This window comes from Glycine soja, chromosome 9 (genome assembly GCF_004193775.1).
Source record: "Glycine soja cultivar W05 chromosome 9, ASM419377v2, whole genome shotgun sequence".
NCBI classification, from domain to species: Eukaryota; Viridiplantae; Streptophyta; class Magnoliopsida; order Fabales; family Fabaceae; genus Glycine; species Glycine soja.
In genome coordinates this window covers 21,661,536-21,685,297 of record NC_041010.1, presented here as the reverse complement: position 1 = coordinate 21,685,297, position 23,762 = coordinate 21,661,536, and the positions used below count along the sequence as shown (strand labels likewise).

At 32.4% G+C, this 23,762-nt stretch overlaps 2 protein-coding genes across 3 annotated transcripts; one reads left to right on the top strand and one right to left on the bottom strand.

The window, feature by feature from the left end:
• Positions 1–1,101: 1,101 nt before the first annotated feature.
• Positions 1,102–5,821, bottom strand: LOC114367273 (myb family transcription factor PHL5-like). Of its 2 annotated transcripts, none has more exons than XM_028324422.1 (6): positions 4,956–5,821; positions 4,662–4,869; positions 4,148–4,264; positions 2,005–2,056; positions 1,794–1,863; positions 1,102–1,464 (listed from the first exon to the last, which is right to left on the bottom strand). In XM_028324422.1, the coding sequence occupies exons 1-6, from the start codon at positions 5,589–5,591 to the stop codon at positions 1,273–1,275; spliced, it is 1,275 nt and encodes a 424-aa protein (XP_028180223.1). In that variant the 5' UTR covers positions 5,592–5,821; the 3' UTR covers positions 1,102–1,272. The 2 variants fall into 2 exon arrangements, with proteins under 2 accessions (XP_028180223.1, XP_028180224.1); XM_028324423.1 differs by having other exon boundaries at positions 4,794–4,869.
• A 3,799-nt stretch (positions 5,822–9,620) lies between these two features.
• On the top strand, positions 9,621–10,340 carry LOC114368262 (CBL-interacting serine/threonine-protein kinase 5-like). The gene has a single exon (XM_028325584.1). It carries the CDS (start codon positions 9,621–9,623, stop codon positions 10,338–10,340), a length of 720 nt encoding a protein of 239 aa, XP_028181385.1.
• Positions 10,341–23,762: the final 13,422 nt, after the last annotated feature.

Genomic DNA, 23,762 nt, shown 5'->3' with positions numbered 1-23,762 from the left:
TAATTAATTTTTTTACAAAGAATATGCATATTTATTTTTTATATTATTTTCTAATTCAAAATAATGGCAATATTTTAATGAAAAATGATAATGTAATAGTTAAACATATTTTTTCTATTTCATTAGCTGTACCATGTTTTTATGATTTTTATTTAATTTACCTATTATAATATTAAAAAGATTAACCCCCCGCAACGCGTGCGTATATATCTAGTTTTAGTAATTTCTAAGGCCGGAAGGAATTAGTTACAGATATCCTTATAAAAAAATGTTTAAATATATTTTTATCTCTCATAAATTTACTTTTTAATAAATATTTTTTGTGTTATGTCCACAGTTACCTTTATTATTGAACGTGACCACCCCCACTACCATGGTGGTGAAGGATGTGAGAAAAACATTAAAGGATGGGAGGAAGGGTAAAACATGAAATAAAAGATGAGAGAAAGAAAGAAAAACAATTTGAAGGCAAATAGTGTTAAAGATGGAGATGTGAATAAATTAATATTTAATCATTTATTTTATTTTAATATGTAATATAAAATAATTTCTTTTTGTCCATATAAATATATTATTTTATTTTAATCGTGGTAGATTATTTTTTGTCTCAATAAATAATGATGATGTGACATATTGATGGAATATGATAACATCATGTGATGATGTGATATTTTATATCATCAATTTATTTGTCAAATTATTATTTTTGTTATAAAGATAAATGACAATCATGAAAAATAACAATCATTTATAAGAATTAAAACTTTATTTTTGTGGAGATGAAAATATTAAAAAGAAAGATAAATTGTAGAAATGAAAAATATATTTAAGTTTTTTTATTTATTTATGGGGTGTTTATCACATTCACATTTCAAAAACTAGATATCTTCTGAGATCACTTTTGTTTTTTTTGCTTATGTAAAGTTTTTCAAGAGAACTCAAAGTAAAGGTTTGTTTATCATAAGATAAAGCCATAAAGGAAGTGCAGAGGAAGCAAGAGAACAAAGCCGTGCTAAACTTGTACAAAAGCTTTCTATATGAAAATTACGATTAACCAATTGTGATGTGTTTTTCAAGTAATGCAAAAGTAGCACACTCATCTTATATGGACTAATTTATTGACTTTTACTTGCAGGACAACAAGAGTGCTTTACTTCTCAAAATGAAATTGTATGGCGTGGTTTGTCTCTTACAAGGAGTATGATTTGTTGGCACACTGTTACTGAAATTAATTGTTTATGTATAGAGCTACGAAATTATGAGATTGGAGAACTAGCTTATATTGGTAGAGAATAAGGAATTTTCAGACCCGTCAGAAGTGGAAACCAGAACATCTTTAGAACTAATTGGTCTATCATTATTCTCAGTAATCAAGTGGCCATTACTTGTCTTCTGCTGTTGATCAAACATCATCTTCAGCTGCTTACCTTGCTCCTCAATCCTCAACTGTAATTTTCTCTGAATCTGGAGCAAGTAAATTGAAATGAAAATTTGAAGTCAATGAACATTATGAAGAGAATGTAACTATGAAGTACAAAGTATGAACATCAAGATTTGGAGAACATGAAAATATAGTTGCCGAAAAGTCACAAGATATAGCAAGGATGAGAAATGCTAGTAACACAATCTCTATTAGTTGAAATTTATGAAAAATCACAAAATTTTGTGGATTTCACTTTATATTTAATGTCCACTTTATATTTAATGAACTTCACTCGTAATTTTGTAGTTCTCAAAAAATCTTAACTAATAGTAAAGATTGTGTTACTGAGAGTCCTCTAACAAGGATATACCTCTAGCTGTTCATGAAGACGCCGCTGAACATCTAACTGCAACTGAAGTGCCTCTTTAATTTGCAATCCACTGAGAATCAAGAAACAAGAAACAAGAAATTAAGTTGATTAACAGCATCTTATGCCAATATGAAAATAACTATGAATTGAAGTATTTGAACTGTAGAAGGATAATTGATAACGGTGGCTTAGGAAAAAGAAGTAGTGTTACGTTTTGACATCAAGATGCACATTCTCTACATTGGTTCTTTTGTCAGATTTCCCTGAAACATGAAAACATAATTTGAAAATGAATAATAACAAAAAGGGCATTGAAGATCCTGAATAACAGCAGAATAATAATACAGTATTTTCTATAGCAGAGGAAGTAAACTGTATTTGACATTTAATAATTCAAGCTTTGTACCATATGAAAGAATACCTGGAACTATATTCAATCAAGAAAGCACTATTTTACCCTTTCAGTTTTAGCTAGTTAAGTGTGAAGGTATCAACTAAACAATTTATATTAGTTTATAAGTTCATCCTATAAAAGGTATAGAGCTGTCAAAATGGCCTGATTGGCCCGGTCTATCGCTAGCTCGTGTGGGCTAAGTGCCAAAAGGCCCATAGGTAAAAAATCCCCCAGGGCTAGTAATATTATGTCATTTTTTAATACTCAAGTCAAAGTCAACTGAAATAAACTCCAAAAACAGTCAAGGTCGATAAAAATAACTTTAATCGAGATTGACCAAAATTAACAACAAATATATGTTGGTTGAAAATAGCCTCAATGGAGGTTGACTGAGTATAGTCCTAATAGAGATCGACTGAACACCACCCTAGCCAAGTTCGGGTGAACACAACCTTGGTCGAGGTTGGTCGAAAAGAACCCTAACTGAGGTTGGCTGAAATTAATCCTAACTGAAGTAGGACAAAAATAACCCTTGGTCACGGTCAACAAAAATTAACCTTAACCAAGGTCAGCTAAAATCAACTCGATCGAGTTAGGTTGAGAACAATCATTATCGAGGTTGATAAAAAATAGCCTTGACTGAGGTTGGCCAAAAATAGCTTTAACCTAGGTGACCGAAAATATCCCCAACTGAGGTCGATCAAAAACAGCCCTAACCAATGTCGGCCAAAAATAGTCTTGGCTGAGGTCGACTGAAAATACCCATAGCCAAGCTTGGCCAAAAATGAACCCTACTCGAGGGCAACCACATATTAACCCTAGCTGAGGTCAACCACTAACCCTAGTTGAGGTCAAGCAAAAATAGTCTAGTCGAGTGGCTAAAAATAACCTTGATTGAGGTTAGCTAAAAATAGCCTTGGTCGAGGTCATTTGAAATTAGTCTTACTCGAGTCGACCGAAAATAACCTTGGTCGACTTTGTCCAAAAATAGTCCTGACCGAGGTCAACCGAAAATAGTTATGGTCAAGGACGACCCAAAATAATTCTGGTCAAGCTCGGTCGAAAAATAACTCTAGTTGAGGTTGATCGAAAGAGGTCGGCCGAAAATTGACCCTAATTGAGATCAACTGAAAATTAACCCTACCTGAGGTCAGTAGAAATCAGTTTGGCCGAAGTCGATTGAAATTAACCCTAGCTGAGGTCAGCCAAAAAGAGCTCTGCCAAGGTCGAGCAAAATCAGCCCTGGTTAAGGACGACCAAAAACAACCCTATCCAAGGTCTCGAGGTTGGTCGTAAACTGCCCTGACTGAGGTTTGCCAAAAATAGCCTTGGCCTAGGTTGACATAAAACAACCCTGGGCTTGGTCGATAAAAAATAACCCTAGGTCACTATTGGAAAAAAAAATAGCCATGGTCGAGATTGGCCAAAAATAACCCTAGCGTAGGTTGGCAAAAAACAGTTATGTCGAGGTTGACTGAAAACTATCTTGGTGAAGGTCGATCAAAAATTTCACAGCAAAGGTCAACCAAAAACAACTTTGTCGAGGTAAGTCAAAAAAATTCTCATGAATGTCAACCAAAAATAACCTTAGTCGAAATAATTTAAAGTTAACCTAGAAAAGGTTGATCAAAATTAACGTTAACCAACTGATTTAAAAATATATTTTTTGGATAATTGAAAAAAAATCACTTTTTAAAATAGCATGACCCATGGACTACCCTTGGCCTTGACCCCATATTAAGTGGGGTTGTATGGGTTGGGGTCCTATAGGATCCCTCAATAGGGGGCTGAGGCCCACTAGGACCATTATGGAGAGTCAAGTGGGCTGGTCCTAGGACCTATGACTATTTTGACAGGCCTAGAAAGGTAATTTATTATGTGAATGCTATCAAATTTAAGTGCCGTGAAATGTACTTGACATATGATATAGAAACTGCACTGCAACTGTGTTAGAAATTACCTTGAGTTGGCTGTGGCATGAATTTGGCAATTCTATATTTCTGCAAATGACTTTTAACATGGAAGATGGTCAATCCATCTGAATCCATCAGCCTTAATATAGCTTTTGGTGTTGCTTCTACAATCAAGCAGCCAAGAAGATTATCAGATGTTGAATAGTGTTTTATGTAATGAAAAAAATTAGCTAGTTACTTAGGGTACGTTTGATTTCTATTTCTAAAAACTGTTTTTAGTTTTCAAAATGAAACTAAACAAGGTTGCTCAAACAGCTTGTGGAGGGTGGTGTAAGGAACAAATGAGAGTGTGAAATGGAGGGAGAGATTGAACAAGATGAAAACAAAAGATGGGAACTCCCAGCAGTTCTGTTTTTGTGGTCTTTAAAACAATTGTTTTAAAACAATTTTCAAAACTTGTTAGATTTTGGATGAGAAATTGATTGCAAAGTATTATGAAATTATTTTAGAAAACAGTTTTTAAAACAAAAAAGTTGAAAAGGGAATCAAACAAGCCCTTACTCTCGGCACCTCCAAGGCGATTCACACACTCAACAAACTTCTCATGAAGTTCCTGAGTCCATCTTATTCTTGTTTTACTTGAAACTACTGGTCCATTTGAATTAGAATTTCCAGAAGTAGTTGACATGCTACCTGTTGGAGAAAGCATCTCTTGCTGAGAAGAGAAGCTAAGCTGTGCAGAAGGTAAATTGAATGGGCCACAAGAAACCTACACAAAGGATGCAGTAACAACATAAGCCAATCAAGGAATGAACAACGGACAAAATTAAATATGTGGTTGGCAAAAAAACTTACTGATTGATCCTGATTTCCTTTAGAAGGAATTGAAGGGCTTATACCAGTTGAGATAGCATCATCAATGAAAAACTTATGTTGTTCAATTGGAAGAAAATTGCTGCCAGGAAAATCCCCATATGGGATTTTATTAGAGTCTTCAGGAGATCTAACACATTGATCACTATTCAAATGAGATTTGAGAATTTCTTGCAAGGGATTTGACAAGTCAAAGTTGGGGGGAGGTTGGTTTGCTAATGAAGCCATGAAAAGGCTTTGCCTGGGAGATTGATACAAAGGGAATTCCATATTACTAAACTTAGAGGACTGAGACATCAAAGAGAGATTATTACCAATTTGGCTATCATATTGTGGGAAACCACCCATGCACATTTCTGTTGCATAAAAGGCTGAAGCTGGTGACTCAAAACGGCTTATAATGCTGCTAGATGATTTGGTTTGGCCTATGTTTGGTTCTTGTTCCACTCCTCCACCACTTGCCATGGCAAGTGGCTGATTGCTAGTTCCCATATTTGAAGCCTGTCTCATATCAAAATATTGACTAGAACAATTTCCAAACTCAGAGTTCCAATCACCATTTAGACCATAGCTTTGTTGAATCCGTCCTACACATGAATCAATCCTGTTCTCATTCATTTATAGACACCCCAAAATGTCCCTTCAAAATTTGACTAGAAAAGTTGCAAAATAACTGTTCAAATTTTCTGGAGCTTACATGAATCTATGAGAAGTTCATCCTTGTTAAGGAGCACCCTTTTGAAGGGTGGTGAAGGGAAGAAAACAAAAACCAGAAACGCAACAAGAAGATTGGAAAGGTAAGAATACGGCTATATTCTAGCCTTATGGCATAAAGTGCTGTCTTTTATTCCTGAAAGCTTCATGAATAAGATTTGAATCTAATTTGTCTAAATGCTACCATGCAAGGTCATTATTTATTATTTATTTGTTTAAGACCACTTGTATCTTTAAGAGAAGACAATTCTGATGTAGTTGACTAAGACTACTATCATAGGCGCTAAAACTTTCCCTCCAAATATTTAATGCAGCTGGATGCCTAGATTCCATATTGAGATTGCTTATCATGCGTTTGGTGGTTTTCATTATTTGTTATAATGAATGAAACAATTATCAATTGACACAACCGAAGTACAGAACACCGAAAACAACAAAGCTCGATAAACAAATAGATAATTTTGTCTAATGTTATCTTCAAGTGCATTTAAAACAAAATGCAAGAGAATCAGAAGAAAGATGAAAGCTAAGCAACCGAACTTGAATGAGTCACAAATAGAGGTTCAAAACAGGCCCAAAACTATTACTAAATACTTATTCATCATCATCTTGAAATTGTAGAATATTGTTGTTGCCATCTATAGTGTGATAATAAAATGTTAGATAAAGATACTCGCATAAATTCACAAGTAAAAGATCTGCAATTATTCTTATATTGGATTCGGAAGAAATATCATTAGCCACCCACAGGAGTAATAAATATGAATATAGATAGATAGCCGAATCTTCCTTTCCGAAAAGAGAAAATATATATTAGAATTAAAAATCTTGTCCCATTTGCCTGACACTGCATCTTGCAAAGTGGGGTATCAGAAATTACTAAAAAAGTGTAACTAACTTTTGTTCATCTTAAAAGCATAACAGAATTTCAACTTCAGAGTTTCCAACATTGCTCAGTAACCTTAATCTTAATGGGCTTTCCATTAACGAAAGGTAAAAGGATATACACATATTCAGCGTATTCATCCACTGTACTTTCTTCTGGCCATTGATTTAACAAGGTCAAAATGCAAGAAATATCCATTAACTGTAGGTCAATTTTATTCATATGATAACTTATAAGAAATTGATTGAATAATAATATATAAAAAAGAGCTTATAACAAATTGAGTTGCGAATTTTTTAATGACTTCTCTAAAACTGAAGGAAATATACTCTAAGGGATAATTATAGACTTCGATTAATAATTAACTGTTGAAATTCTAGTCATTTCATGATTTTACTATATTTTTATATTCTCTATTGTTAATTAGAGATGATAAAGAGGACTAATCTGACCTATTTTGACTTGTTCTTCCCCTAACCCCTGTTAAAAACATGCTGGACAGGTTGACTCGCCAAAAATGAAAAAAATAAAATAAAAGAGAAAGTTAAAGTTTTTTTTACAAAACTTATTCAAATTGCAAATTTAATTAAAGGACCTAAATTATATTAATAATTTAGCCTAAATTTGATTTGAATATAAATTTTTCTAATAGTATCAAAAGAATTGAGTTTATAAAATACACTAGCAATAATAATAAATGTGTATTTTGATTTTTGAAGAACACTAAAACTTGACAAAAAAATTAATGGTAATTGCCAACCATATTAATTCTAATTGCAAGACCGGATAGATATTGGAGTGAAAACACTAAGCCAAAACAATAAATACTTAATAAGATTTACATATTTATTTTTCTTAAAAAATTTAGTGATTTGGTGGGCCAACCTATTTTGCTCGTTAAGTTAGTAGTTTGGATGGAACGGGTGACAAGATCTTGACTTGTCATTTTTAAGTAGATTGATGAATGAAATAATATGTCAGATCTAACCTATTTTGTCATCCCACTAAAATTTTTGTAACCTCATGATTAATAAGAAAAAAAAAACTTTTTATTATAAAATTTAGTCACTAACTCAATGGTTTTTTTAAGGGGTGTGAAATCTACATATAAACATAGAAAAAGATGACTTGCCCACTTAACTTTTATGTGTGTTGAAGTTGGAATGTATGCTCGCTATCCTGTAGGGGAATTGAAAGTATAATAACTTCTTAGCATTTACATAGCAAGAGATAACTTGCCCCACTTAACTTTTATATTTGTTGAAGTTAGAAAGTATGCTCGCTATTCTGAATGGGAAATGAAAGTATAATATCTTCTTAGAATTTATGTATAATGCACGTTTGGTTGTCTTACTTTATGTTCATTGTACATAGAACTTTAACATACAAAACAACACAATTTTTAGGATAAATTGTACTTGACTTTTTTTCCTGTACTTTAACACTTTCTTGAAGTATTTGTCTATTTTTGCACTTTATTTTTTTTATGGTTTGGACTAAAATCAAATTAAAAATTATGTTATAGGTAATAATATTGATTGAGTTCTATATATTCTTATCATTTAATCTCCGTATATATAGTTTAGATTAAAGTGAAAATGTTAAAAATTATAGAGCAAAATTTCTGTCTTTTCCTATTTTACTTATGACCTTTGACTATGTATGAAAAGTTGTGATGCACTAACTGCATGGCAAAAGTTCCATATTATTCTTTATACCAACTTTAAAATATTTTTCAACTAGCCAATGTGGTAACTAACACCTAGTGTTCTAAATTGGGTTTGAGGTTCAATATGTTTAAAGTGCCATCTCAGCTCAAAGGGAGAATCAACTAGCTTAGATGTTGACTGAAGTCATAAAACAGCATTATCCATATATAAGATGCTTATAACTAAAGAGTCTACCCCAGTTTATAACATCCCATTTTTTTAAAATAAATTAAAAAAAATTATTTAAAAATAAATAGTTTTAAAAAAATGATGAGGCTTTTATAATTAAATAAATAAGAAAACATAATTTTATTAATTAAAATAATGGTTTGAAACAAAATAAAAAAGATATTTTATTTATTCATTTGATAGGAAATAAAATAGAATTCTTGTTTATAAATTAATAAAAAGAAAGAAAAATAGAGTAAATAATAGGCTTGGAGTACCCTAATTATAAATAGAGACATGTTAGGTCAATTTTCAGACTTGCGATACGTCTCTATGCTTCTTCTTCCTCTCAATTTCGTTTTCCCTTCTTCCTCTCCCAAAATCTTCTATTTTTTTGCATACACCCAAGCCTGTTTCATAAAATGACGATCCCGGATCTGTTAGCCGTTGGATCGTTGTGAAATTTGAGCACCAAATTTGAAACTCATTTTTAAACATTCTCACCGTTGGAATTTTTGAAATAATGTCTGACCTGAGAGACATGCCCTTCACATCGTAACTTTCTTTTTTCCTCATACACCCAAACCTATTCCACTAAAACTACAATCTCAGACTCGTTAACCATTGGATCATCGTGAAATTTAAACATCAAGTTTGCGATTTAAGTTTTCACACCTTCACCGTTGGGATTTATGAATAATATCTATAGAGAGAGAAATGTCCATCGCACGGGGACAGTAAAATGGAGGCTTCAATCCCTTCTCTTTCGCTCTAACGTTTGGAAACCCTATTAGAGCAACTAGAGGAAAAACTTGAGAAATCTTAGAAAGCTACTAGAGATGCTGCTATCACTGCCAGAATACACATGTGAGCCTGCTCAGAGGTAAGGGATGAATTTATCACAATTGGGGTTAGAATGAACATGTGTTGGGAGACGATGTCTAGGGTGCGAAAGTGAAACTTCTTTCGCATCCTACACAAGTTTACAAAAAAAGGTAACAGTCATTCGGGTCTGTATGATTTAATAATAAAAAAATTGAATGGATTGGATTTGATGATGGCAACCGGATTGAGAGGTTGCTCCTACGGTAATTGTTCTTCCCTCCCCCCTCCCCCTCTACCTGTGGTGATGTCGAAGAGGCTAGATCTCCAGCGACGACGGTTCTAGTTATGGCGGCGGAGGAAGTACCGGTTGTAAAAGGAGCCCTCCCCTTCGGTGTAAGCTTCAGACCCATTGTCTTCATCGCGAAAGTGACCTCCGGCGCCACCTTGAACACCTCTGGCCAACACGAGAATCTCATGACCATGTATAACAAAGTTCTCAGAGTTGAGTTTGAGTTTCCACCGTGGTTTTTGCCTGAGTCAAAGAAGCTAATCTCCAAGATTGTAGTGGCGGATCCCGCCAAGAGAACCACGATTTCGGCCATAACTCGCATGTCGTGGTTCTGGAAGGGCTTTTCTTCATTTTTTGCTCCAGACTTGTGTCAGTTGGAGAAACAAGAGGCCCTTACGATTACGGAGGAAGAAAACAATTTCAAGATGCCTAAGTTCTTCAACGCGTTTGAGTTTATTTCGTCCATGTCTTCTAGGTTCAACCTCTCAAGGATGTTCGAGAGCAAGAGGAAGACAACGACGATGTTCACGCTGAAGTGCTCCACGGCGGTGATTGTGGCGAAGATTGCGGTGGCGACATGGGGGCTGAGGTTCCGCGTGGCGAAGGTCAAGGACTTCAAGATCCGGCTGAAGGGTGCGACGAAGGGGAGGAAGAAGAGGCAAGCGGTCACGGTAGAGGTGTTCGAGGTGGCGCCGGAGGTCACTTTCGCGACGAAGACAATGGAAGGGGAGGGCTCCTATTACAACCGGTACCCCAAACAGATCTCCATCGTTTGATTTTCTAATTTTAAAATCGGACGGACGCGATGCATTCTTTTTCTTTTTTTACCGAAACTTGCGTTGGGTGCAAAAGTAGTTTCACTTTTGCACCCTAGTCGCCGTCGTGTTGGGACCCTTAGAGGATCACATTGAGGTTTATTTTGGGATATTTATTGTATTGTAATTCTTCCTATATGATTATGTGAAATTGTTTGAGGGGTTTTACTCCCTGTGTTGTGAGAAGAATTTTTGTGTAATTTAATTTTGTGTTTTGGATAAGATTAGCGTGATAAATAGTTATATTGGGATCACGAAATTGTGTATAAGTGATAAAATGAATATGTGATGAATTGTGGGATAACATGTTGCTTTGAGATTATAATATTGTTATTGAGATTGAGTATAAGTGCAAAGTTAAACATATGTTAATTTGTGAGATACACGTAAACATGTGATGGTGGATTGTGACATTATGAGATGTTAAATTGTGGACATGAGATTTGGTTGTGAATAAGTGTGTGATTAACACTTGATATGACAATACTTGTGTTGTGAGCTATGAATTATACAATAACCTTGGTGTTTACCTTGAGAAAATTATTTATGCGCAGTGTTAAATGGAAAGTGTAGAATTCCTAGTTAGGAACCTAAAGTGTTAAATTGTATTACAATGTGTTAGACGTGTTTGAAACACGAGTTTGAGGTTTTGAGTATAATTCATGAGCAGTGTCTGTGTGCAAAAAAATTATTTTAGGGGTTGGACATGAATCAGGAAGGTGAGGCCCTAATAGATTCTTTGAAGTCTAGGCGTTGGGGGTAAATACACTCAGTTTGAGTGCTTCTTTAAGCCTATGTTGATCCCATATGGTTGGAGCATTCTTGCAAAATAGAGTGATCCTGACTAGTCATCTTATGATTTTACTTAGCAAGAGTGACCTGGCATACCCATTGTGTGATGTGTCTTGTTATGTACTCCTAAGTGCTCTAGTGTGGTTTTTCACTAACATGGTATCACATTGCATATAGGCTTGAGTCTTAGTATAATTATTACATAACGCTTTCTAATTGTTTATTATTAAATTGATGAGTGTTATTACGTCTTGACCCAAGTGTGTGATTCATGTGTAATGTGATTGGTGATTAAAAATTAATTTTAAATGATAAAGTGGTGAAGTAACGTGGATTGTATTAAGTTAAGCTATGTTATAAATACTTCCACAATTTATTTTGATTACATCTTTATTTTTTTGTATTTTTTTAGAATTGTCATAATTCATTCCCTATGTGCTATTTGTGTTTGGATCCTGTGATGATCTCAAATCTTGTGTTCGTGGAGTAGATGATTAGGTGGATGACTTTAAAGAACCTCATGCTAGAGGGCGCTAAAACACAATACTCTGATAGGATGTGACATTAGGGCATAGGTTTTTATATTAATTGCATGAAGTATTGGACAACCTTGTTTTGAACCGAGATTATTTTATTATTTATTTGGACACATTCTATTATGATGTCAGGAAAGTGAATGTGAGCCTTTTACCCTTTTGAAATGCTTTTATTTAAATGTGTTTTAAATTTTTTTTATTCTTTTTGTTATTAGTACATATATGTGTGAGGTAAAGGGTGTCACACAGTTCAGAGTAAAATGATAGTGTTTCACTCCATAGTAGGCTAACATTGCCTTTCAAAAACCTTGATCTCTGTGCTAGGAAACTTAACCATTATATTAGGTGTTGACCAAAGTCAATATCAATATGCATGTATAAGATTGCTACAACATCTTAGGTATACAAAGGAGTCCGCCGAAGCCTCAAGTAAAGTGATAATTAAAGTTTTATTTCAATTCATAATACAATTAATGTGAACAATGACAAGTATATATTTATTACATGACATTATCTTGCCAAATTGCTAATAATTTGAGCATTAGAATACCTTTTTGTAGCTAGGTACCCTATCCCTTTTCACCATATATATCTCGGCCATATCAAAGCTCAATCAAATTTAACCTCAACTACCTCAAACACAATATATGGTATTTTATCGTTAGTGTATTAAAATGACTTTAGTAAATTCTCCAACAAGTTGACAATATATTGCTAAATATATACATTGTTTGAATTTTGCTTTTTTATATATGTTTCATGGTCTACCCACATAATATAATTAAGCAATAGGCCCAATTAATTACTTTTTGTCTCACTATTTATTTATTATGTTCAATTTCATTTCATTGGTATTTAAAGATTTAATTAGGTTTCATTTTTATAAGAGTCTCTTTTTAGTCATTGTCATCCTCTTAGCGACGGTTGTAAATAAGCAATATCATCCATATTTATTTATAATATATAAAAACTAAACTTCTTACTATTACGCTGTCACGTCAGTAAAATTGATGATTTAGAGAAATGAGAACATTCTCCTTTTGCGTCTATCACTTCTCTTTTTCTTTTTTGTTCTTCAATGTTACTCACAACATAACAAAACCTTATACCAGTACATTTCAATTTAGTCTTACTCACCTCCAAATTCTTCTCATGTTCACGGGCATCAGAAATGGCAATAAAAGAAAGGTGCACGACTTGCAATCACAAGCCTTACCCAACAAAAGCACAAGAGACTCCTACATGGTCATGGAAGCACCATATGCACTACCTGATTGCAAGCAAAGCCACAAAGCGTCAATCTCAGCGTAGTAGCACTAGAGAAAATGTCTCAGTTTTCTGCATTTCCTTCTATATATTTTTATATATTTAATAATATATACATTCTATATATATTTTTATATTATATATTTTAATAAATATATAAGTCTCTCAAAATTAATTAACAATTAATATTTAACTAATAATTAAATAGAATGTGAAATTTTAAATTATTTATTACCAGTTGTAAAAAATTACTACATTTTAAATTTTCATTAGAACACATTTTTTAATTAATTTCTCACATTGAAATACTTAATTTAGATTTGATTTTATGATTATTAATGTATGATACATTTTTGAATTTTAAATTTAAATTTATGTCATTGTTATGTCTCATTATGACACAATTTGATTTTTATTTATATTAATTATTTGATTCAAATTTGATTTCATTGTTGATGTATAACATAATTTTAAACTTTAAATTTCTATTTATAATATATAAAAGCCGAGCTCCTCAATATTACACTGTTGCGTCAACAAAATTGATGATTTGGAAGAATGAGAACATTCTCCTTTTGTGTCTATCATTTCTCTTTTTCTTCTTTCTTTAATATTACTCACAACTTCAATGTTACTCACAATATAACAAAAGCGCACCCAATAGAAATGATAATAAAAGAAAGGTACACAACTTGCAATCACAAGCCTCACCCAACAAAAGCGCAATAGACTCTTGCATGGTCATGGAAGCACCATATGTGACACCCTCTACCCCGACATACATATAAATAAATAAAACATAAAAATATTAATCAACGAATTCACGTGGATAAAAGGTTCACATTCACTTCAATGAGGTAAAATAAAATAAAATAATATTATGCAATTAAAATAAAAAACTCATCTCCAATGTCACATCCTATCAGAGCATTGTGTCCCAACGTCCTTTGACACGAGGTTCTTTAAAGTCATCTACCTAGTCATCTGCTCCCACGAACACAAGGTTCGAGATCATCACAGGATCCAAAGACAAATAACACACTGAGAGTAAGTTATCACACAAAAAAATGACAAAACAAATAAACAAGATGTAATCAAAATAAATTATGGAAATATTTATAACATAGCTTAACTTAATACAATCCACGTCACTTCACCACTTTATCATTTAAAATTCATTTTTCAATCAACAATCACATTACACATAAATCACACACTCGGGTCAAGACATAATAACACTCATCAATTTAATAATAAACAATTAGCAAGCGTTATGCAACAATTATACTAAGACTCAAGCCTACATGCAATGTGTCATGTCAGTGAAAAACCACCCTGGGGCGCTTAGGAGTACATAACAAGACACACCACTCAATGGGTATGTCAGGTCACTCTCACTAAGTAAAATCATAAGGTGACCAGTCAGGGTCACTCCATTTTGCGAGAATGCTCCAACTATATGGGATCAACATAGACTTAAAGGAGTACTCAAATCGAGTGTCTTTACCCCCAAGGCTTAGACTCCATAGAATCCGTTAGGGCCTCACCTTCTTGATTTAGGTCCAACCCCTAAAACAATTTTTGCAAGCAGACACTGCTCATGAATTATACAATACCCAGACCTCACACTTGTGTTTCAAACACGTTTAACACATTGCGCTACAATTTAACATTGGTTCCTAACTAAGAACCTACACTTTCTCTTTAACATTGCGTATAAACACTTTTCTCAATATAAACACTGGTGTGGTTATTGTATAATTCACAGCTCACAGCATAATTATTGTTACATCAAGTGTTAAACACACAAACTTATTCACAACCAAATATCATATCCACAATTTAACATATTATAATATCACAATCCACCATCACAAGTTTACATGTATCTCACAAATTAACACATGTTCAACTTATACTTATACTCGATTTCAACAATAATATTATAAGCAAGCACTACTCATGAATTATACAATACTCACAACCTCACACTCTGTTTCAAACACGTTTTACACATGATTTACAATTTAACATTGGTTCCTAACTAGGAAACCTACATTTTTCCTTTAACACTATGCATCAACTGTAACACCCTGAAATATTACTATTTATAAATCGATGTTTAATTGTATTTATTGTGTTATTTGACTATATGGTTTAATTAAATGAGTGTAGGTATGGCTTGAATTAGTCATGTGTGAATTTCTTGATGTGGATGTTGAGTTATGTGGAGTTTTGTTGAGCTAAGTTGAAATTATGAGATTTTAAATTTTACCTAAACCTATTCTAGTAAAATTGTGATCTTAGATTCGTTAACCGTTGGATCATCTTTACATTTTGTATGGAGCTTCCTAAGATAATTTTCCATAGTCTCACCGTTCGGATTTTTAAAATAACAATTTTTGACGTCTCGGTAAGTGCAAAGGGCGCGCAAAGCGCGAAGGGCATGCTAAGCGCAATTTCAACCCGAGAGGGAATTGCGCTAAGCAAGAATTGACCCGCTGAGCAAGCCATAGTACAGAGGAAGTAGCACTGAGCGAAAAAAATGGGCTTCTGCTTAGCGAGAGAAGCTCGCTAAGCGAGATTTGAAGATTATAAATACGTTCCTCAACGTGAAAAACACGTTTTTTCACTCTCCTCTTCTCCAAAACGCCACCCAAACCCTAACACCTTCTCCACCACCCAAGACCACTGGTGGCCGCCAGGAGCCGCCGTTGCTTGCTGCCGAACCCCTACACCAAGAGGAACACTTTAATCAGAGTGAAATCCTTAGAATCCTCCTCAAGGATTCGGTGGAGAAAATTCCCCCAATCTTCCTTTTCATAGCTTCTCTGAGGTAATCTTGACTTCTAAGCCCTTCTCCTAGTTAGTTTGAGTTCCTCTTGTGTGTTGGGTACTGTAACAGGGTATTTTTACACTTCCTTTGAAAAACCCTAGAGAATGAGACATTGTAAAAGTTATCTTTTTTATAAAATTGATGTTATTTTTGTGACCTTCACTGAACCCTAATTACATTGGTGTGATCGGAATTTTAAAATGATGTCTCCTTTTAGTAGAATCTGAAATCCCCTCAACCCTTTATGTTTTGAAAGGGGTATTTGACTTCGAATATGGTTATTAACCTTATTTTTGAAACCTATACTAAATTCCCTTCAATTTGGCATATAGAACCTTGTGTTTGGACTGACGAGCGTGAACGAGAGAGACCTTTGAGCAACGCAAACAGGAACTGAAGGAGAGCTCACAATAGGTGAGGGAAGTCTATTATAGTTTACAACTTTTAATTCCATAGTTGGGGTCAGGGAACCTAACTATGGGGATGTATGCTTGTCCCTGTTGCATGCTGGTTTTCAAAGAAAATAATGTTTTTGACTAATGGGATGCGATATATCTATTATTGATTAATAACATTACTATTAGACTTGTGTGGTTTGAAGACCTGGGAAATGTGAATCTCAAGCACGAACTAAGATGTATGTATATGCGGAATGTGACTTACTATTGATGTTGCTATTGATGACATTAATAGATATGAGGTGAGGTTTATGTTTATGATGATATTGATATGAAATGATGTTATTGATGATTATGTCAATATGAGTTGATGTTGTTATTGATGATTATTTTAATATGAGATGATGTTATTGTTGTTGATAATGTCATTGAGATGAGATGATGTTGATGTTGAGCATATTGAGATGAAATGTTGATGATGTTGAAAATACACTGTGATGATGTGTGTTGTGTATGTACATGGGGGGTGCATTGACCTTGTTAGATGTCCCTGGTGGGGGAAATAGAGTGGTTAAAGAGTTATAAGCATCTTTGGAGGGGGGTGGCTTAGGATCTTTAATTATTCACGGTCAGTGCATTGATGGTGTCCATGTTTCATACGTTGTGTGATGTGTATGTACATAGGGGGTGCAGCGACCTTGTTGGATATCCCTGGTGCGGGAAAAAGAGTGGTTAAAGAGTTTTAAGCATCTCCGAAGGGGGATGACTTAGAATCTTTAATTATCCACGGTCAGTGCATTGATGGTGCCTATGTTTCATACGTTGTATGTTGTGTATGATCATGTGGGGGGTGCATTGACCTTGTTGGATATCCTTGGTGGGGGAAATAGAGTGGTTAAAGAGTTTTAAGCATCTCTGGAGGGGGATGACTTAGAATCTTTAATTATCCACAGTCAGTGCATTTGATGGTGTCCATGTTTCATACTTCATATGACATGGAAATAGTATAAACTTTGTCAGTAAGTAATTTGTAGTTTCTCATGAGGAGAAATACTTGTACTTAGGGGCATGTCACTCGGTTTAGAACTCCCTTGAGACTCAGGCTGATCACCGTGGGGGGGGGGGGGGTAGGGGGGAGTTGCCTGTGCACGAGAGAGTAACCTCGACACTTATTGCCTAGTTTTTCTAAGTGAGAGTGTCGTATGGACACACTTGGGCTATTTCCTTGGGGATGGTACCATATTGCATATGAGAGTTGAGGTCAGGAACATGCATCATATTGAACATGAATTATTGGAATTGAGGATGGATGATGACTATTTGTTGAGTGTGTATTGGACTAATGAATGTTGGTGCAAGCTTATGATACTTGTTAATGTTTTCTTACTAATTGTGGTTATTTGATTTTTGTATTAATTTCTTTTATAATAAACTCACCCCTCGCAATTTTTGTACTGTGTGGTTGGTACCTGTGATGATCGCGAACCTTTGTTTGTGGGAGCAGAATGACAGTAGTAGTGGATGAGAAGTGAGATTCTTTTGTGGAGCCACCGAGCCGACGTGATGACGTTGGGATTATTTTGGGAGAGTTGTATTTTGTTAATCAATTCCTCCATAGCTTGTTCCGTAATTCTTTTTGTTGATTTGAAGATGTAAATCACAAATTTAATTATATGTATGAACAAATTTATTTTCCATTATGTGAATGATGTGTACTAGGTTACTATATATATATATATATATATATATATATATATATATATATATATATATATCTGTGTGTGTGTGTGTGTGTATGTATGTATGTATGTATTCACTTAAGTAATGGTGCGTTGTTTGGTGAATGTATATCGAAAAAAATTACTTTCATTTTTCATAAGCAAATTAACGGAGTTTTCATTAAAAAAATTTTGAAATTTCTCGCGGTTTAGAGTGGTGATATCGTAGCGACGAGGCAGATTGTTACATCAACATTTTTCTCAAGATAAACACTGGTCGAATTATTGTATACTTTACAGCTCACAACACAAGTAATGTCACATCAAGTGTTAACCACACAATTATTCACAACTAAAACTCATGTTCACAATTTCACATCTCATTAGGTCACAATTAACCATCTCATGTTTATATGTATCTCTCCAATTGACACATTCAACTTTGCACTTATACTCAATCTCCATAACAATATTATAATCTTAAAGTAATATATTATTCTACAATTCATCATATATTCAATTTATCACTTATATACACTTTCAATCATAATTTCATAATCCCAATATAATTATTTATTACGCTAATCTTATTCAAAACACAAAAAATTATACAAAAATATTTCTTAATTCACGGGGAGTAAAACCCCTCAAACAATTTCACATAATCGTACAAAAAAAAATTTCAATACAATAAACATCTAAAAATAAACTCAATTTGATCCTTTAAAAACCCCTACACATGTTCATTCTAACCTCAATTGCGATAAACTCATCCCTTACCTCTAAGCAGCTCACATGTGTATTGTGACAGCAATAGCGGCATCTCTAACGGTTTCCAGAGATTCCTCAAGTTTTTCCTCTGACTTCTCTAATTGGGTTCTCAATCATTAGAGAGAAGGAAAAGGGATTGTGTGAATGTATGCATACATGATTTTGATGATATCAAAAGAAGGAATCAAACAAGGCTCATTTGCTTCAAGATTAATACAAGATTGTTTCAACAAACAAAGCCTTGATTCAAGATTTCTTCAAGATCAAGCCTTGCCTCAAAACGAATAGGTTTCAAGTCATCCAAGGCATATGTAATCGATTACCAATACATGGAATCGATTACCAAGGCACATGAAAGTGTGTAATCGATTACACATCATATGTAATCGATTACCAGAGACTCTGAACGTTGGGAATTCAAATTTTAAATGAAGAGTCACAACTGTTCAAGTAAAATAACTGTGTAATCGATTACACTAATGCTGTAATCGATTACCAGAGAGGATTTTCAAGGAATATCGCCAACAGTCACATCTTATCATCTGGATTTTGAATGGCCATCAAAGGCCTATATATATGTGTGACTTGGGACGAAATTGGTAGAGAGTTTTGCTGGTCCGTCTTATCCTCTCAAAAGAAAATGTGACAGATTCCAAGAGAACTTGAATGTCAAATGCTCTCTCAAAAGAAACTTTTGGGCAAACACCCGCAAATCCATTAAGAGTTCATCCATGGACATCAATTGTAATATCCTTCTCTTCAAGAGAGAATTCTTCTTTCTTTCTTCTCATTCAAAGAGATTGTTTAAGGGACCGAAGGTCTCTTAAGTTGTAAGGAATGCTGAACACAAGGGAAAGGTTGTCCCTGTGTGGTTCAAACTTTGTAAACGGATTTTTACAAAGGGAGTGGAAAATCTCAAGTGGGTTGCTTGAGTACTGGATGTAGGCACGGAATTTGCCGAACCAGTATAAAATTGTGTTTGCATTCTCTCTTCCCTTATCTTATTCATTTTGTTGCAATCAATTATGTCTTTCATGTTTAAAGAACATTATTAAATTGATTGCTGCTTCTTCTGCATTTTGAGCCTATCTCTTTTAGAAGGGGGTTAAAAGTTTGTTAGTGGAAAATTAATTCACCCCTTCGTAAGTTATTGAGGCCACAAGGTCAAACAGATTGAAGCTTTCATTCCACTGTCTACGTGCGATGAGTATTTCTCCATCCACAGATGTTCTTTTGAAAATCCCAACCGTGAAGATGTGAGAAAAAGCATCACAAACCACATATCAAAATTTCACGGCAATTCAACAGTTAACAAGTCCGGGATCGTAGTTTTACTGAGACAGTTTTGGGTTTCTGCGGGAAAAGAAAAAGCTACGATGCAAAGGGTATTTCTCTCAGCTCCGACATTTTTTCGTAATTCCCAACGTTGAGAATGCCCCAACCTTCCCCATTCCCTTCTATATATTTTTATATATTTAATACTATATACATTCTATATATATTTTTATATTATATATTTTAATAAATATTAAGCCTCTCAAAATTAATTAACAATTAATATTTAACTGATAATTAAATAAAATGTGAAATTTTAACTTATTTATTACGAGTTGTAAAAAAATTACTACATTTTAAATTTTCATTAGATCACATTTTTTTATTGATTTCTCATATTAAAAATACTTAATTTAGATTTGATTTTATGATTATTAATGTATGATACACTTTTGAATTTTTAATTTAAATTTATGTCATTATTTTGTCTCATTATGACACAATTTGATTTTTATTTATATTAATTATTTGATTCAAATTTGGTTTCATTATTGATGTATAACACAATTTTGAATTTTAAATTTCAATTTCTTAACTCAATACATATTAAAATCATGTATTACCTTACCTATCATATTGCTATATAATTGAAAATGTTTTCTAATTACATACAAGTTTCATCTACTATATTTTCTTTCTTTACATGAGAATCTAGCAAAATAAAATGGAATATGAATTTATCGAAGACCTCAAATGATTGGTTTCTAAAAGTGTGTATTGCTCGATTGTGGAATGTTTGTAATAAGAAAGATGAGCAACATCCAATGTTATTGGAAATGTTATTGTTGGATGAAAATGTAACCATTTTCTTTTACATTTTACATATCATTCAATTTTTTTACATTAGTAATTTCTAAATTCAATATATTTTCTACTCTATAAATAAAAATAAAAATAATATTCTATTTTTACATTAAATTATTTTAAACAAATTTTATGTTGATTAAATATATTTAATACTTTTAATTGTAATCCGATTTTCACTTTTAAATATATTGCAATAGGAATCTTCACTACATGTAGCGATATGAGAGAATATAATTTCAAAAATCAATGATATTCTACAAGAGGAAAACTTATACACCATACATAATTTAAAAATTGTCTCACCAAATGATGCATAAAAATCTGTCAAAAGAACATTCAAGGGATTATTTTTGCTTACTAATGTGGTCAAGGAAATCAATAAGATACTCATTAGCATTCCTTTACACTATTTTGAGTTTGGTTCAATGGAAACTCTACCTCAAAGGGTGGATGATAGAGTTGTCTTAACGTGTATAACATTAATTTTTTTCAAATTCATAACTAATTTATTTCACTTTAACATATCTCATATTTTATTATAGACATTATTGATGCACTTCATGCACTTGGAAATGAAAAACAGGTCCACTTGCCCGTGACAAACCAACAAAAATAAGGAGATTGGAATTGTTATTAAAAGAGTAAATAAATTATCCTTACTTTATCATTAACTATAAATTATGTTAAAATAATTATTTTGTACAATTCATTAATATATATTTCTTTACAAAATAGAATATAATATAGAACATTATATTTTCACATATCCTTTTTTTATTGGTTATTTTCAAAACTAAAGTTGTTAAAGTTACTTTGTGGACAAACAAAGCCTAAGAATTAGAAAAAGCAATCAATAAAAAAGGCTCAAAGATAGTTGCAATTACTTTTATCATGGTTAAGAAATTGAGAGGTTTGACTACTTTCACACATTTAAAATCCTTAACAAAATTTATATTCTACACTTTATATATCTTATTACTCTATCTCTTTTCTTTTCTTTTCTTTATATATATACATAATTTAGCCAAAAATATGAATAAATAGATAAATGGATGGTTAAATTGTACTTAATGTTTACATTTAACAATTGTCATATGTCATTTCACTATAGAAATTGAAATTATTTTTCTAAATTTATATATATATATATATATATATATATATATATATATATATATATATATATATATATATATATATATATATATATATAATCTTCAAATAAGATTTTAAAAAAATTGATCCATAATTTTGTATCTCTTTATTTTAATATTTCCATGTTATTTAATTTGATATTTATTTATTTATTTGAGATGTTTCTTTACTATCTTAGGTATTGTTTTCAATTCAACTTATTTAATAAATAAATAATTTTAATTCAATTAATTCTATATCATAGTTTTTGCTTATGATATTTTTTTATATTTTATTTACTATAATAATTTTAATTTACTAACAATTATATTTTAATAATTGTTTTTTAGTTGAGTATTCAATCAACTCAATTTTAAGTACAATGATCTATATCAACCTAGACAATCCTGATTTTGCAAAGTTCGAGATAGAGTAAAATGAACTTCCTTCTTTTATTTTATTTTATTATACACATTTTGTAGCATTCAAAAAATAAAATCGTTAATTTATTCTAATTCTTTGATTGATGTAGTTAAAATATTATAAATTTTATTCTAAATAACTACTTTGTAGAAAAAAAATGAAGCAACATCAAATAAAAGAACTATCTTATCTAAGTTATGCTAACATTGATTTTGACAAGAGAATGTCAAAAAATAGAAAATCTTAGCAAGATATAATGTCCATGAAATGGATATCAGAATCACAAATATGTTAACCTACCATGACCTTCATATTCATAATATTCAATAATAATTTATTTTTTTCTTAGTTTTAACATATATAAAATAATAGGATAATAATTTATGACAATCAATGAAATCGATGATACGTTTGTTTGAAATTATGTTGCATGTGAGAGATGCCAAAAGAAAGTCACAAAAGAGAGAGATCAATACACTTGTAGAGAATGCAAACAGACTCCTAAGTACCAACAAGAAGGTTTAATATTTGTTTATAATGAATTATTTTTTATAACATAATTAAATAAATATTAAAATTTCAAAAATGTTTTTTAGGTTCAAGATACAATTGAAAGTCTCTTATGATACCAGTGTAGCAACATTCACAATGTTTAATCGAGATGCACAACAAATTCTAAACACAACAAAATTTAAACTCCTTCACACCCAAAATACAAATAAGGCTAACATACCCCCAATATTGTATCCCCTTTATATGCGCATTTTTATTTTTGAAATCAAGCTCACAGCTCACAACTTGAAAAAAGGATTTCAAAAACCTATACCGTGACATGGACTTTTATCCCAAAAAATATCATTTAATATGATCTTCTCCTCAAAGAAATTAAACATGTAACCACATTTATCATTTATTTATATTTTTACTTCTTGTACAAAATATTAATAATTTCGTCTAGTAATTAATATTTTTATTAAAAAAAGAGCTCACTTCACTTCACAACAAATATCATTAGATGAGTCAAATGAAGAACTAATTATAAGCCAAAACCCAAAGCTACAAGCATCTAACAAGTCAAAATGTGCATCTTTATTATCTAATGAAGAAGTTTATCACATCTCACAAAGTCCATTAAGAAAAAAAAAGCGAATAAACAAAATGTCACAACTCAAAGTCCAAAATTACAACTATCAAAGAAGTCAAAATATGCAGCTTAATAATCAAAACAAGAAGAAAGTCCACTAAAGAAAAATATGAAAAAACAATGTCATAAGTAAAAGCTCAGAGTTACAAGCATCCGAGAAGTCAAAAGATGCATCTTCTTCATCAAATGAAGCTTATTCAATATCAGAAAGTCTAGTAAGGAA